Source organism: Cynocephalus volans, chromosome 11 (assembly GCF_027409185.1).
Source record: "Cynocephalus volans isolate mCynVol1 chromosome 11, mCynVol1.pri, whole genome shotgun sequence".
In the NCBI taxonomy this organism is placed as follows: domain Eukaryota; kingdom Metazoa; phylum Chordata; class Mammalia; order Dermoptera; family Cynocephalidae; genus Cynocephalus; species Cynocephalus volans.
The window spans coordinates 28,654,657-28,668,910 of NC_084470.1; the positions used below are offsets into that span (position 1 = coordinate 28,654,657).

General features: G+C 50.4%; 1 protein-coding gene across 7 annotated transcripts in view; it reads right to left on the bottom strand.

Moving 5' to 3' along the window:
• Positions 1–488: 488 nt before the first annotated feature.
• The window catches only part of COLQ (collagen like tail subunit of asymmetric acetylcholinesterase), a 58,440-nt gene continuing 44,674 nt past the window's right edge, over positions 489–14,254 (bottom strand). For 6 of the 7 annotated variants that reach the window (XM_063113830.1, XM_063113826.1, XM_063113825.1 and 3 more), the window contains 6 exons: positions 13,379–13,484; positions 7,410–7,549; positions 6,141–6,260; positions 5,568–5,688; positions 3,949–4,051; positions 489–2,076 (listed from right to left, as the gene is read on the bottom strand). In XM_063113830.1, coding sequence (XP_062969900.1) covers positions 2,007–2,076; positions 3,949–4,051; positions 5,568–5,688; positions 6,141–6,260; positions 7,410–7,549; positions 13,379–13,484 — 660 coding nt within the window. In that variant the 3' untranslated portion in view covers positions 489–2,006. The remainder of the gene's footprint in view (positions 2,077–3,948; positions 4,052–5,567; positions 5,689–6,140; positions 6,261–7,409; positions 7,550–13,378; positions 13,485–14,254) is intronic. The other variant, XM_063113828.1, reaches the window with a different exon arrangement.

Genomic DNA, 14,254 nt, shown 5'->3' on the forward strand with positions numbered 1-14,254 from the left:
GCCCTGGAGGCAGGCTCAGCACCACTGGCTGGGGAAGTGTGGTTTCCTGGGTACCTGGAGCATGGTCTAGGAGAGGGGTGAGCAAGCTTCCGTGAGCATGTCACCTCAGCCCCATAGACTTCTCACCCTGTGGGTAGAGTCATGGCCAGAGTAGGGCCAGAGTGGTGCCCTCCACTATGTGGGGCCCAAGACAGGGCCTCTCTTGGCCAGGGCCAAGGGTAATACTGGATCTCCATCCTGTCCTAAACAAGATTCTAAAACAAGGCTGAGGACAGGGCTGGGCTAGCAAGACAGGGCTTTGTGACTTTAGGCAAGTCCTACTACATCTCTGGACCTCGGTTTCCTGTCTTGTCCTTGAGGGAGCTGGAATGCTTCCACATTCTAGAACCCTCTGCAGTTCAGGAAACAGACGTGAATTAAGACCCCTCATTCTATCCAGCAATGCTGAAACACTGGCCCCATCCCCTGAAGGAAGAAAGAGACACAGAGGGGAAACAAACTGCCTTTATTTCTTGATTTGTCATCGGGAAATCCCAGTATGTGGATGGAAGCAGCATGGAAGTGACATCTCCCCAGGACTTGCAGTAGCATCTGAGGCAACTGGCTGACCAATGTGCCCACCTCTGAAGACACCCTCAGGCTGAGGTCACCTGTGAGAGACATGGTCCACCTACAGACCACCAGCAGATGTCCCACTGGGCCAGAAGCTCCTGCCTGCTGAGTCCCTAAGACTTGGGCTCATTAAATAGCATCGTACAAAAGCCCAGAAGTGTCCCCCAATCTGGTAAAAAGCAGGCAAATTCCTGCTTGGAGATGTCTTTCCAAAACAAAGCCAAGCCCCACTCAGGAAGGATGGCAATAAAAGGCAGCTTGCAGACATGCAAGACTAATGATCCTACAGAAACGTGAGGGGCTCAGGCACACAGACACGAGGACAAGGCTATACAATATGTGGACACAAAGGGAGGTCACAAGGCACACGCACGAGTCAGCAGGAAGCGAGGAGATGGTGTGCAGGACAGAAACAGTCTTTGCCCAGAGTGTGTTCAAGCAGTGGGGCCCTGGACAGGGAAACCCAGGGCGGTATCTTCCTAATGACCACGAAACACCAACAGCCTGCCCAGGTGTGGACTTGTGAAGGTCACACCGTGCTAGTGAGTCCCCCAAACAGGAGATGGACATGAGGGGCATTCGCAAGACAGAGGTCAAAGTGCAGAGAGAGCCACGAAGTCAAGATGGATTTTGAAACCACAAAAGCCACCCCTGTGGGAAACATGGAGAAGATGAAGGTCACTGGTCTGCTATTGCTCACCCAGCAAGTGACCCAGCTGAGCCTCCACTCTCAGGGTTGGGCATGGTCTGGTGGCTTTCTCAGTACCTTTTCACAGTTGGGTCTCTTCCTGGGGGGAGCCACATGAGGCTGGTCTGGGCTGTGGCCAGTTGAGGGGTCTCGGCAGGTCCAGAGCTGTGAGCCACACTGAGAGAACGTGCCCATGTTCCTGCCTCATGGTTCACAGGCCTTGAGAAACCTGACAGCTGGTTGCCCTGGGTGAGAGTGCCCACATGTCCAGCAGTCAGAGGGGCTGGAGGCCTGTACACCAGACTCCCCACACGAGATCAGAACAAACTAAAACAGCCCCGCAGGTCTATGTGTGTCTAACAGTGCTAAGCCAAGTCCATGGCCTGGGTTGCCTGGGTTGGTGACATTCCAGAAGAGAAAGGGCATTGTAGCTGGCTACTTGGCCAGATGGTAGCAGTGGGGAGCAGTTCCCAGGCTGGGCATGTGGAAGGTTTTCTGGTACTTTGGATTAAGACAGGATGCAGTGGTCCTAAATTCTTCCAGCCAGACTCAGTTAAAAGCATGTCTTAGCAGAAAGAATTTGTCCTTGTTTTTATCACACAAAGTGTGGTGGAAACTGGACCGGGATGGTGCAAGGCCAGTTTGCTGAGGGTGGAGAAGCTGCTGCCGGTTGCGTGGGTCACAGCCCACCTTCCCCTCACGGCCCTCAGGTGAAGTAGCGGCACGGTGTGGAGTCAATGTAGCAGTACTGCGTGCACCGCAGGTCTCCATACGACCTGAGGGAGGCAAGGACACACGTCAGGGTGATGGACATGCCTCACATTCCAAAAGGCCATCTCTGGTGACTCTTGGTTAAATCTCACCAAACAGCAGCCACTGCTGCTTCTTACCAAGGGCCAAGGGTCCTGTAAAAACGTTCCTCATTCTCATGTGGGATGAGGGTTTTGGGGGAGCTGAGTCAGGTTTCTGGGGTTTTTTGCCTTGAGACACAGCTGAGGGATCTGGATAGCAGGAGATGGTGGCCCTGCTGTTAACACAGCCTGAAAGGTCTCCAGTGCTGTGCATTAGAATGCACTGCACTGATGCAAATGTTCTGTATCTGTGCAGTCCAAGACAGCAGCCATGGGCCAGGTGTGGCTACTGAGCTCTTGAAATATGGCTAGTGTGACTGAAGAACTAAATTTTAAATTTAATTTTAACTATTTAAAATTTTAATAGCCACATGTGACTGGGGGCTATCATATTGGACAGTGCAGTCTATACCTCTGTAAGCCCAAATGACAATCCCGAGACAGGGTGTTGTACATTATACACACACTCGCAAGCACCCCTCTGAAGCCTCTAGGAGCTAGGTCAGTAATCATGGTGGCCAGTGAGCAGACCCTGGGCTTCGCTCGGTCCTGTGCTCCATGTCTGTCTACACTCAGCTGTCTCCGTGGAGTCATCAATAGCTCAGACCTGCCAACTGCCAGGTGCCTGTAAGAGCCTTCCTTACTTCAGGGAGGGGGCAGTGCACCCAGACACATATAAGGCGTGGTCCTAACTGAGCCTAAATGGGCTTTCAGTCCGGGGGTGACCACAGGTCTGTAGTTCTCCCAGCCTGGTTGAATATGCTGATATGTGTCTGGAGGGTGGGCACTGAGGAGACCCCCTTGGAAGAAGGAGCAGAGAAGGGGCAATAGAGAGACAGGCCTCGTGTCTGCTTCCCATCCCTGCAGAGGGAATGTGTCTGAGTCTGCAAGAGGAAAAGGGCTGGAAGCAAAAGCTGATGAGACTGGGCTCATAAGAGCCATATGAGGTCTGAGGGGATGGCAGGTCCACTCTGGAGTCAAAGGAAGAGCAGGACATGGACAGAGTAAGAAGGGAGTGGGTTCCCCATTTTCCCTAGAACATTATATAACCCTGGCTCTGTAAGGATTAGGGGGATCATGGTGCCATCTTGCACCTTGAAAGGAGCCCAGAAGGCTACATTCTGGGCATGGCATCAGCACCTCATGGGGCCAGTGGCTCTCAGTTGGCTTGGGAGATGTCAACGGGGAGGCCAGGACACGAATATTTGCCCTGAGCAACATAAACACTCACTGAGGATTCTCAGAAACAACTAGAGGGGCTCTAGAAGGGAATATTTTCCTGGAGGGGCCATGAGCCAGCCAATTTAGATATTAATGCTGGTATGATCTCACTTGTACCCACAGGCCTGCCCAAGGAGTGGGCAGGGTATTTCAGAGAATTCAGGTTATGTAGAAGCATAGATGCTTTGAAAAGACCTGACTCTACCCTCCACTGGGCTTCTGTCCCAGGCCCACTGCCCAGGAGACCAGTGTGGTCATGGTGACCAGCGGATTGGAACTGCTCTTCCAATGGCAGCAGCCGAGTGCAGAGACGGCTGCTGGTGGCTGTGCCTGCCCAGCCCAGCCCCAGAGGCACGCAGGCTGCTCTGATGAGAGGGCACTTGGGGACTATGTGATTACTGCCCGTCTCCCCATTGTACAGAAAGCTCCAGGGGAGCAGGGGCCATGTGTTGTGTTATTCGTCCCCATACCTCAGTGTCTAGAAGGTGCCAGGAACATCAGAGGCACTCAAAAATATCTGTGAAGGAAAGGAGGGGGAGGGGAGGGGTGTCATGATAACACGCAAGGCTTCCCTACCCAGGGAGATAGGTCTCACACGTCACATAGCCGAAGTCGGAGCCATCACAGTCCTCCACACCCTCGTGCCGGTGACCATCTCCACAGTAGGCCCGGTGACAGCCTGAGGGGACACAAGCAGTGCAGCCCTGAGAAGGGGCAGGGGCGGGACAGGCTTGCCTCAGCCTGTAAGGACTGTGTGGCCCACAGGATCCACCCAGAGCCCCGCACATGCTTGAAGCACCGACCTCCACAAAGCTTCAGCCTCGTCTGGGGACAACCCCTCAGACCCTGCGTCCCACACCGACGTGCTGCGGAACAAGGACAAGGAGCCCTGGGCTCCGGCCCAGCTACTCAGTAGCTGAGGAGTGGGGAGCCTCTGTGTCCTTATCTGCAAAACGGAGACATGGGCACTGCCTCCGCTCTCAGGACTGCTGCGGGGTTCCCGAGGTGAGGGTTAGGAGACTGCTGAGCATCAGGCACCCGTGAGGGGGCATGGTGACTCTGTCTGTCAACAGAGAGCCTCCGGGGTGGGTGACACAGGTGGGCCCAGCCTGTGTCCTGGGGAGCCATGTGATCTTCAGCAAAGACCTCTGCTCTCACATGAGGGGAGCGTCTTGGAGTATGAACCCCACCCTCATTTTTACAGGCCATAGAGACTCCCTTGGTTCCATGCAAAACCAGCACCTGTGGGGCTGCCATCTGGGAGTTGGCAGGGGACAGTGCAGCGACAGAGAGAAATCGGCAGCGTCTCCCCTGCACCCAGCCCTGTGCACACCTTCATCACTCCGCACCGTCACCTTTCCCCTGAGCTTCTTGAGGGCAAGGACCACAACTCTATATCCTAAGCCCAAGCCTGGCTCTTCACAGGAGGGGCTTAAGAAACCAGTCATAGAGGAACTCAGGGACCGGATGCCACATCCCTGCATATGGGAGCTGTAGAAGCTCCAGCGGCTCTGGAGTCACACCTGCTCCACGGTCAAGGCGAGTGAGGCTCGTGGTGCCTCCTCCCTGAGCCAAAGGTGAGGCAGCAGCCACTGAGCCCGCACTCGAACTCTGACCTCATTCTAAAGCCCCTGCTTCACCTCACCTCCTGCTTTTGTCACTTGATTTAAAAAGAAAAAAAAAAAAAAAAAGGCGAACCTCAAGCACGGGCCACCTGCCTGACTCGGCAGCAGCCCAGAAGCCCAGAGGCCACGCTGCTGGGCAGCTTCCCTTGAGCAGGGCCTCAGGCTGGAGCTCTACCTGGTCAAAGTGAGTCCTGACTCCGATTCGTGGCCTCTCCCCTTCACCTCTCACTCCTGTATGCAAAGCAAGGGCCCATCACCTTTATCTTTTGAGCCTAGAACATGGGTTTTGCCAAGAAGTAGGACCAGGAGAAAAGGGAGGGCCTGGTAGCTCCACTGTGGAAAGGAAGGCCGCTCTCGGGGGCCAGATCCTGACGCCTACGCCCACTGACATGCTCGGGTGGTGCTTGGGTGACATTTGGCCTGATATTGAGAAGGGTTCCTAAGAGAGCCCAGTATACCCTCTGTGGCCCAAAAATGGTCCCAAACTGACACAGCTGGTGTCCAGGGCTTGTCTGACCCCCACCCTGCTAACTGTTCAGGCCCAAGGTCCTCCCGGCAGGGTCCACTCACTGATGCAGTCGTCACCCTTATCACTGTTGCCGTCGTCACACTCCTCCCCAGGCTGCAGGACCCCGTCCCCACAGGTGCCACGCTGGTCTACAGTGTAGTCCATAGGGTAGAAAGGGGTTAGCTGGCCAGAGAAACACACGCGTTAACTGGGGCATGGCACACACAGGCAGCCTCAGCAGGGAGGTTGCTGGCACTGGGGACAGGCACTCTGGGTCCGGGGGGCTCTGCAGCGGGCATCCCTTGACTTCCTCCTGGAGGGTGGGAAATGTACTTCCTTCCTGTCACCCAGAGCTCTGTAGTGGAAGGAATGCAGGGTTGGATCAAGATGGCAGCCTGGCAGTTCAGGGATATGGAGACCGTCTGGACCTCGGCTCAGAGCGGAACTTCTGTCTGGGGAATGGGGCATGAGAGCTGCTCAGAAGTGTGAGGGAGGATGCTCAGCCCTGCCGCAGAGACAGACTGCAGAAAGCTCTGCCCCAGGCCCAAACATTCGGCCTTCCCTTTCTCTAATGGGTGTGCCCCTTTCCTGGGTGGGGATGGGGAGTATGTCCTGAGGTGCCTGCCTCCGGGTACCTGGATGGGGAGCCAGCCAAGGCTGTCCTTGAAGTACAGAGATCTCTGGTCTCTGCGGAATGCAATGGCATTTTGGGTGTTCAGCCTCTCAAGCTCCTCCTGGTTGTTGACCACGAAAATCTGCCAGAGAGCACACTGGTGAGGATTCTGGAACACACTTCTACAGGGGGCAGGCAAAGCTGGAATCTCTATCCTTGGGCTGGTTAACCCTGGGAAGAGGGACTGCACATTACACTCTAGCATTCTTCTGAAAGGGGCAGGAACATCTGGATTCCCACAGCTTCTCAATCCAGTTCCTAATGTCTGAGTTTGAAATGGAAATATCCACTGTGATTTAACACTTTTAAACATTTTAAATGTTCTCAAGACTAAAATTGATAGGTGATGTCATACAGTCAAGTAATTTCACATCTGGAAATGATTCTTAACAAAATCATCTACTCAAAGGTTTTCATTAGTGTTATTTATGTTAGCGAAAAGCTCGGGGCCCAGCCCGGTGGCTCACTTGCATGAGTGTGGTGCTGGTAGCGCCAAGGCCGCGGGTTTGGAATCCTATATGGGGATGGCCGGTGCACTCACTGGCTGAGTGTGGTGCAAGTGACACCAAGCCAAGGGTTACGATCCCCTTACTGGTCAAAAAAAAAAAAGCTCGGGCACACCCTATAAATATCCAACAATAGGGCACTGTTTAAATAAATCAGCCACACAGCAGATGGATAATTATGCAGTCATCAAACAATGTTTATGACTTGATGTTCAGAGTTTATTTCAAAATAATCCAAGGGAGGGTGGGCAGTGGTAAGTAGGCATAAAGAGAAAACAAGGAAACAAGGTTAGCCATGAGTTGATAATTGTTAAAGCTGGGTGAAGGGTACATAAGGGTTCGCTACACTGTTCTGCTTTTATATTTATTTGGAATTTTCTACAATAAAAAACTTTAAAATAATATTTATAGAGCATGAAAACATGGCAGGATTTCATCTGAGATAACTACAGCACATTTTTGTACAATATAATCTCTACCATATAAAAGTTATTCTTAAAAAAAAAAAAAGAAAGAAAATACCCCCAAATGGACCTACAACCAAATGGATAATTTGGTTTTCTTCTTTTGATTTTCCCATATTTTCTAATTTCCTATAATGAGTGTGTACCCAGAGTAATGGGGGAAAGTAAAATTTCCTAAAAGGATTTTATAGAGCCCCAAGAGGATCAGGTGAGAAGTCCTTATGGATAAACCACCCCAGACTTCACCCAGAAAAACCTTACCACAGGAACTCGCGGGGAACTGGACCCGTACACGGATTCCCCGTAGGAAGGGTTATTCACATTCATAGAGGGTCCACAAAGACATCTTCCTGGAGGCCCGGGAAATCCTCTTTCCCCTTTGGGTCCCATTACAAGTTGTCCTAGGAAGCAACAGACTGCAGTGTTACTAGAGCCAAAGGAAAGAAAACCAAACAGCCCAGGTAGATGTGAGCAACTTCACAACAGAAAGGTTAAAGTCCACAACATTTCAGGGTAGGCCTGAGGGAGAGATCCAAAGAGGTGCTTTTGATCCAGGATATAGAGGAGATAAGGGGAGAAACATAGGTGGTAGGAGACATAGCTTCTCCCTTCTTCCTGCCTTGAAGACAGAAGAGATGGCAGATGCTGCAGTAGCTATGTTGCAACCGTGAAGTAACAAGCATGAGAAGAGAAGCCGACATTCAGCAAAGACAAGGCGTTCACGGGGCCTGGGCTCCTGACAATGACACTTAGAGGCTGAACCAAAGCTGGCTGCTGTCCACCTCTGGATTTCCTTGTTGGAGAAAACAATGCCTATTTGTTGAGACCATTATTAACAGGTGGGTTCTTGCAGGAGAACACACTGCCAACTGATAACTTTTATTGTTTTTTTATTTTGTTTTTCTTTACAGAAGAATTTCTGGGTGTGGGTTTCTTTTATTTCTTCCGGAAGAAAAATGGAACTTTTGTAAATGCTCAGCCCACTTACTCTCCCCTGGTACTGAGAAGAGTACATGTCTGGAAAAGATAGGAGCAGGAAACACTTCCTTACAATGTGAGAGAACTGCTAGCTAGGGTAGTAGTTCTCACCTTGACTGTTTTTTTGGCAGCTGACCAATATGACCTCTGTGTTATCAACATCATGCTCCAACCAACTCAGGTAACTGAACAGCCCTCACCTTAACTTTTAAAGGCCCTGATGCCCAGGCCACACCCCCGACCCATTCCATCAAGACTTCTGAGAATAGCACACATGCATCTGTACTTTTTAAAGCTTTCAAGATGATTCCAGTGTGCACCAAGATTGAGCACTGCCGGTCTAGGGAAAGGGTCTCTACACAGGCCATTCTTCTGCCAGATTGTCCTCTCTTCACCTCCATCTCTCCCCTCCCCAGGTGCATCCTAACATCCTCTGATCTGGGTTCAAATATCACTTCATCAGGGAACCCTTCTGAATATCTGTTGTGTTCACCTTGCTACAATTACATAGCTCCCTGTGCCTTTTCTTCACACAGCTCTTATCTGTGTGTGATCCTGTGTATTGTGAGACTATTCAATCAAGGTCTATCTCCCCCAGGAGAATGTAAGCTCCACAAGGGCAGGGCATGACACATGGTAGGGGCATGGTACATGTCTGAGAATCCAGTGAGTGAGTGAATGAATGCACACTAGTTGGAGAGTAAAGGTTTTTGGAAAAGGCTAGAAGTCATACTCTGGCTGGCAGAAAAGCACTAACTAGAGCAAGAGCCATCCAACAGGAAGAGGGGACAGAGAAGAAAAGATGGGGACTGGAAAAAGAAATAAATAAGTACCCCTCCTCCTGGGAAAATAAGGGGTATTTTGGAGACCAGCTAGTCATTGGTTTCAGGTAGTATGACAGCTGGGACAGCCAGGAACTGGGAACACAGTTCTCAGATCCTAGAAGGGCAGGAAATAACATGCCCCCAGGAGAGAGAGCTGCTCAAGACCCCAGAGAAGCAGCTGCAGTTGGAGGAGGAAACCTGCATGGAAAGACCCCAGCTTCCTGAGCTGGTCAACAGATATGTATAAGATCAGAATGCTGACAGCATGAGGGGGAGGGAGGTGTGCCAGCATCTCATGCCATGTTATGATTTTTGTTCTAACAAGAAACAGGAATACAACTCTGCAGGAAGAGCGCCAGTCTTACATTACTATATTTTCAGAAGAGCCCAGAGAAATAAAGACTCTGCCAGTCCAGGAATGCACTGGGTAATTAAGCACCTGGGGAAACTGAGGTGGGAGTGGTCTGTAACCAAGGACATGAGAGTGGCATTGGAACAGGCTTCTGGAAGGCCCTGTGACCCCCAGATCCCTCCAGGACCATGGCCTCAGACAGAATCAGGAGTTTGTCTCATTATCCAGCTAATTGGTGGTGAGGCTGAGATGTGAATTCATGTTTGACTTAACACTATGCATTTCCAAAGACAAGCATCCAACGATATTGATGCCCTTAGGAAGCTGGCAATTCCCAGGTACCACGCTGATTCACTTATACCCTGCCTGGGTGCAGGAAGGACTCAGCCAAATTCGTAACTTGATTATTGCAAATTACATCCTAAAGGCATTTTGTCTTTATTCCTTCCCCACCCCCACCCCCCAGTCCCTTTTTTCCTATAACTTGGGCAATTTAAAAGCTCCCACCCTCTCCACTTCCCCCAGCACCATCCAGCCCCATAGTGCTGGGCACCAGAAGCTGAGGTTTCCTCCCAACAGGACGTGGCAGGGAGCCTGCTGCCACCACTGCAGTTTCCCTGCCGCTTCCTCTCAGCTGTCTGAGGGCATCTGTTACCCTGCCTGCTTCCTGCCAGGCTGCAGTGAAGGGCACAGTGACCTGAACTTCTCCCTTGGCCTCATCACCTAACCCTGCAGCCAGAGGACGTGGCTCTCCGTCTTTGCCCAGATAGCCTCTCACCTCCACCGGCCGCTGTGGTGGGAGCAGGAACCCCCACAACAATCTCCAGTATGGCCAGCTGAGGAGTCACAGGAGCCAGGCACTGATTCTGGGCCAGGGTGGCCACCAGTCAGCTCGGTGACTGTGCAGAAGTCACTTCGCTCTGAGGCTCAAGATTCTTATCTATAAAGGAAGGGTTGAACTAGACCAGGGGAGTTTAACCTGTGGTCTATAAAACCCAAGGATATCCCAAGATGGACTTGGGGTGGGGGTTCTAGGACTCTGGGAAATTATGTGTAGAATTTTGAGTGAAGGCACACACATCGTTTTTTCCTGAGAGTGGGTTTGGGACTTTTATCTGACTCTCAAAGGTGGCCTCAGGAATCACTTTAGGGGACATGTTCCAATTCTTGAAGATTACCTGACTGGTCTCCAGCACAGGGATGCATTTTTTAAACTCCTCCCTCTCCTTATCTGCCTCCACCCCCCCAACACCAAACTTTTCCAAAGAGCAGGATTATTGCCCCATTTTGCCTCTTTCCCATCTTCAGCCCCTTCACTCTAGGAGGTTCCTCAAAAAGGAAGTGACTCACAGGAAGGCACAGGGAGGGAACGTCAGTCCAGAGAGATGGTCCACATCGTGCTCGGCTGCTGGCTGTACCCAGGAGGGACAGACTGAACCAATGTATCCCATGTCTGTGAGAAGCTGCAGGGACCAGCCCACCCACCCCTCCTGCCAGGTGGCATGGGGGATGTGGAGCTGGCTTAGCCACAGACCCTGCCCTCAAGGAACTTGCCATCCAGCAGGAAGATGAAACACGTCTGCAGAAAACTGCTACCAACGGAGGGGCCATAACAGAGGGCACATGCGACCAGGGCTCAGGAGAGAACGACCTATCCTGTTAGGGCCTAAGGAAGGCTTTATTGAAGAGAGGGGTTTGAAAGAAGTAGAGGATTTTGTTAGGTGGGCAAAGGGGTGACAGGAGTGCCATATCAGGCCAAATGGACCCAGGGAGACCACAGGATATGCTCCAACTCGGCAGAGAGTAGGGTGTCTGCTGGAGTGCAGGGGACAGTAAGGCCGGGACCTGGCAGAGGGTGAGGTGATGGAGGAGGAGAAGAGGTGAGTATATTGGACTGGAAGAGAAGGAGCTGGAAGGCCAGGGAGAGAAAATAGGACCATTCTGGGCCTGCTAACAGGATAGGGCTGCCGTGCATAAAGGACTCACAAGACAAAACAGTGGGCATCCAAGAGGCTGTGACATTCCCCAGGCCCTGCCTGTCTCATCCAACCAGAGGCCCCAGGAGGGAACCAGAAGTCAGAAGGGAGATGGTCTTGTGCCAGCCCGTGGCTCACTCGGGAGAGTGCGGTGATGATAACACCAAGGCCACGGGTTCAGATCCCATATAGGGATGGCCGGTTAGCTCACAGGGTGAGCGTGGTGCTGACAACACCAAGTCAAGGGTTAAGATCTCCTTACCGGTCACCTTCTTAAAAAAAAAAAAAAAAAAAAAAAAAAGAAGTGAGATGGTCTCTGCAAATAGACACACACAGTGAGTCCATTCAAGTCACAGTCTGCTAAGGACCTCCCTATGCATCTACCCCACCCCATGTCCCCACATTACTCCTCAGTTTTGTGTGCCCCTAAGCACCCCAAAGGCCAAGAAAGTCCCTTCCAAAGGCAAAATCCAGGCTTCAGGCCATGCTCTCGGTCTCTGGGGTTGGCAGCTTATGGTCACAGGGCTCCAGGGGAATGTTATGCATGCCAAAACCAAGGAGGTTCAGAACCCCCTCCAGATCAGCCAGCTGACTTAAGAGAAATGGACTATGGATCATGGAACGTATGGCCTGGGCTGCATCTCAAATCCAGTTCCCCTAACAACATGGAAACAGGTGTGGCAAGATAAGCTAGTGCCATACTAAGTTGACATTTGTTCTCCCATTATTTCCATCTCTCCCAATTTCAAGGAGGCAGCGAGGCTTTGTGCTTCCTTGCCCTTGCTAAAAGCAGGTACTGTTTGAAGACAAACTTGCCTTTCTGCCTTCTGTTCTCAGAAGGACAAAGCTCCTAATTGGGCTGCTGGTGTCTGGGGAGTATGAAGAGAGGGTGGAAGAGGAGGGATTTCCCTAGGCATGGACAGGATAGGGACCCCCTAAATCCTGGAGAAGAGAAGAGGTGGTCTCAGAAAGAATTGTGGGGTGCTCCTCGGGAAACTGAGCCATAGTACCAGGGTTCTCAGCCTTGGAAATGTTTTGATATCCATGCACAGCATGAGGGCAGCAGATCACATGGTCTTGGACATGACACAGGCTTTTCGGAGGTAAATAGGGTAGATCAAAGGCTGCAGGGACCTTTCCTGATATTTTTCTGCCATAAATTACCAGGATTTTTGCCCAATCCTATCGTGGCAGTTAGAAGAGTGGAGAGAACCCCAATAATGCCTGAGATTGAATTTTCCTGGCATCCTGGCAGGTCGAAGCCTCAGAGTCAGCTTAGATTTTGTTTGAAGGATCTAACAAAATATGGCATTTCTTGCCCATCCTATGATGTGGCTGCAAATATATTTCCATAAACACAGGGGGAAATGAGCACTATAGAATTTTTTTAAATCTTTATTTTCTTAAGAAAAAAGTTGGAATAAAAATTGTTTTGATTCCTTTTGTGTAACTGAGGATAAAAAGTCTTGCATAGTCAGTAAACAGCCTTCTTGGACCTAGAGATGTTGTCTTTATACAGATTTGCTATGAAAGGTCTTATTATGAGCTGACAAGTGAATAAAATAAAGAGTTTTGCTAATCAAATTAAATAAGGTTAAACAAGATACTAGTGTACCTATGCCCTCTTCAGTAGTAGACTTTTGATTTCTTTTTAGTAATTTCTATATTTCCTGCAAATAAATGAGGGCTCTTTCATAACACCAAAGGCTATTAAAATCTACAATATCATCTTTACTTCTAGGTTTAAGAGAATTGCTTAGAGCCATAAAACATTTTTTTTATAGAAAAAGGTGCAAATTGATTAAATATTTGCCTGTTATTTTTCACTTAAAGTATAAATGACATCACCAATATCACTTTTTTCTTTTTCTTTCCTCTATTTGTTCTCCAGAATGCTAAAACAAGGCCAGAATGGCATTTATCTCTCTTGTGTAAAAGTTGAATGAGTCAAATTGTGGAAAAATTATAATTATTAAAGTGCCTCAGGCAGTTTCTAACTCAAAACAAAAGCAGAGCTCTGCTGGCATCCCCTGCACCCTCTCTGGGGAGGCTGGCCAGGAGAGTAACATTGGAGATCGAGTGAAGCAGTGTAGCTCTTACCTGCAGATGGTGGACCTGGGGGCCCTGGGGGGCCTGGACGGCCGGGTTGACCGGAAGGCCCAGGCTTGCCAGGTGGGCCCATAACTCCACTGTCTCCTTTCTGTCCCTGAAAGAGAGAAAGGCAGAGCCTGTTATGACAGCATGAAATGGCAAACCTCATTCCCCATTTGTCTCTAAATCAGGGACCACCTTGCACTTGGGAGCAAGAGCCCAGGGCAGGATACAGCCCCAGAGGTCTTGACCACCAAGCTTCTAAAAAGCTCAAGGTAAGTGACATTTAAGATAGTGACAGTTGTAAGTTTGCAGACTTTTGTTCTTGCTTTGTCCTAGAAACATAGCACATGACTGCTGCAAGGAACCCACTCCCCTCACTGGGCAGATGAGGAAACAGAGGCTCAGAAAAGAGCAAGGGTTTACACAAGTCACCTAGCACTGAGGTGGCAGAGTTGGGAGTGGAAATCGGGCCTTCTGCTTGCTTGTCAGGACAATTTTTACTTCACTGCAAAAGCTGTTCCCCCTTAATGGCTTCCCATTGCTCTCAGGAGAAAGACCCAGCTCCTTACTTCAGCCACAAAGCCCTGCATGGCCAGGCTTTCCAGTCTCATACCAGCCTTTTGGTCTTTTTGGTCTTCAGGGGCACTGTGCCTGTTATCCTCCCTCTCGAGACCCTTCTTTCTGCCCCCAACTCCTCTTCCCTCCCCTCTGCTTAGTTAACTCCCACCCACCCTTCAGCTCTCAGCTCAAATGGTGTCACAACCAAGCCTTCCCAGACTGAGTGATTTCTCCCTGTCATAGGCTCTCATAACTCAGCCCTTTTCCTCCATGGCATTTATTCCAGATCATAGCATCTAGATTATTTGTGTGGTCATTTCTTCA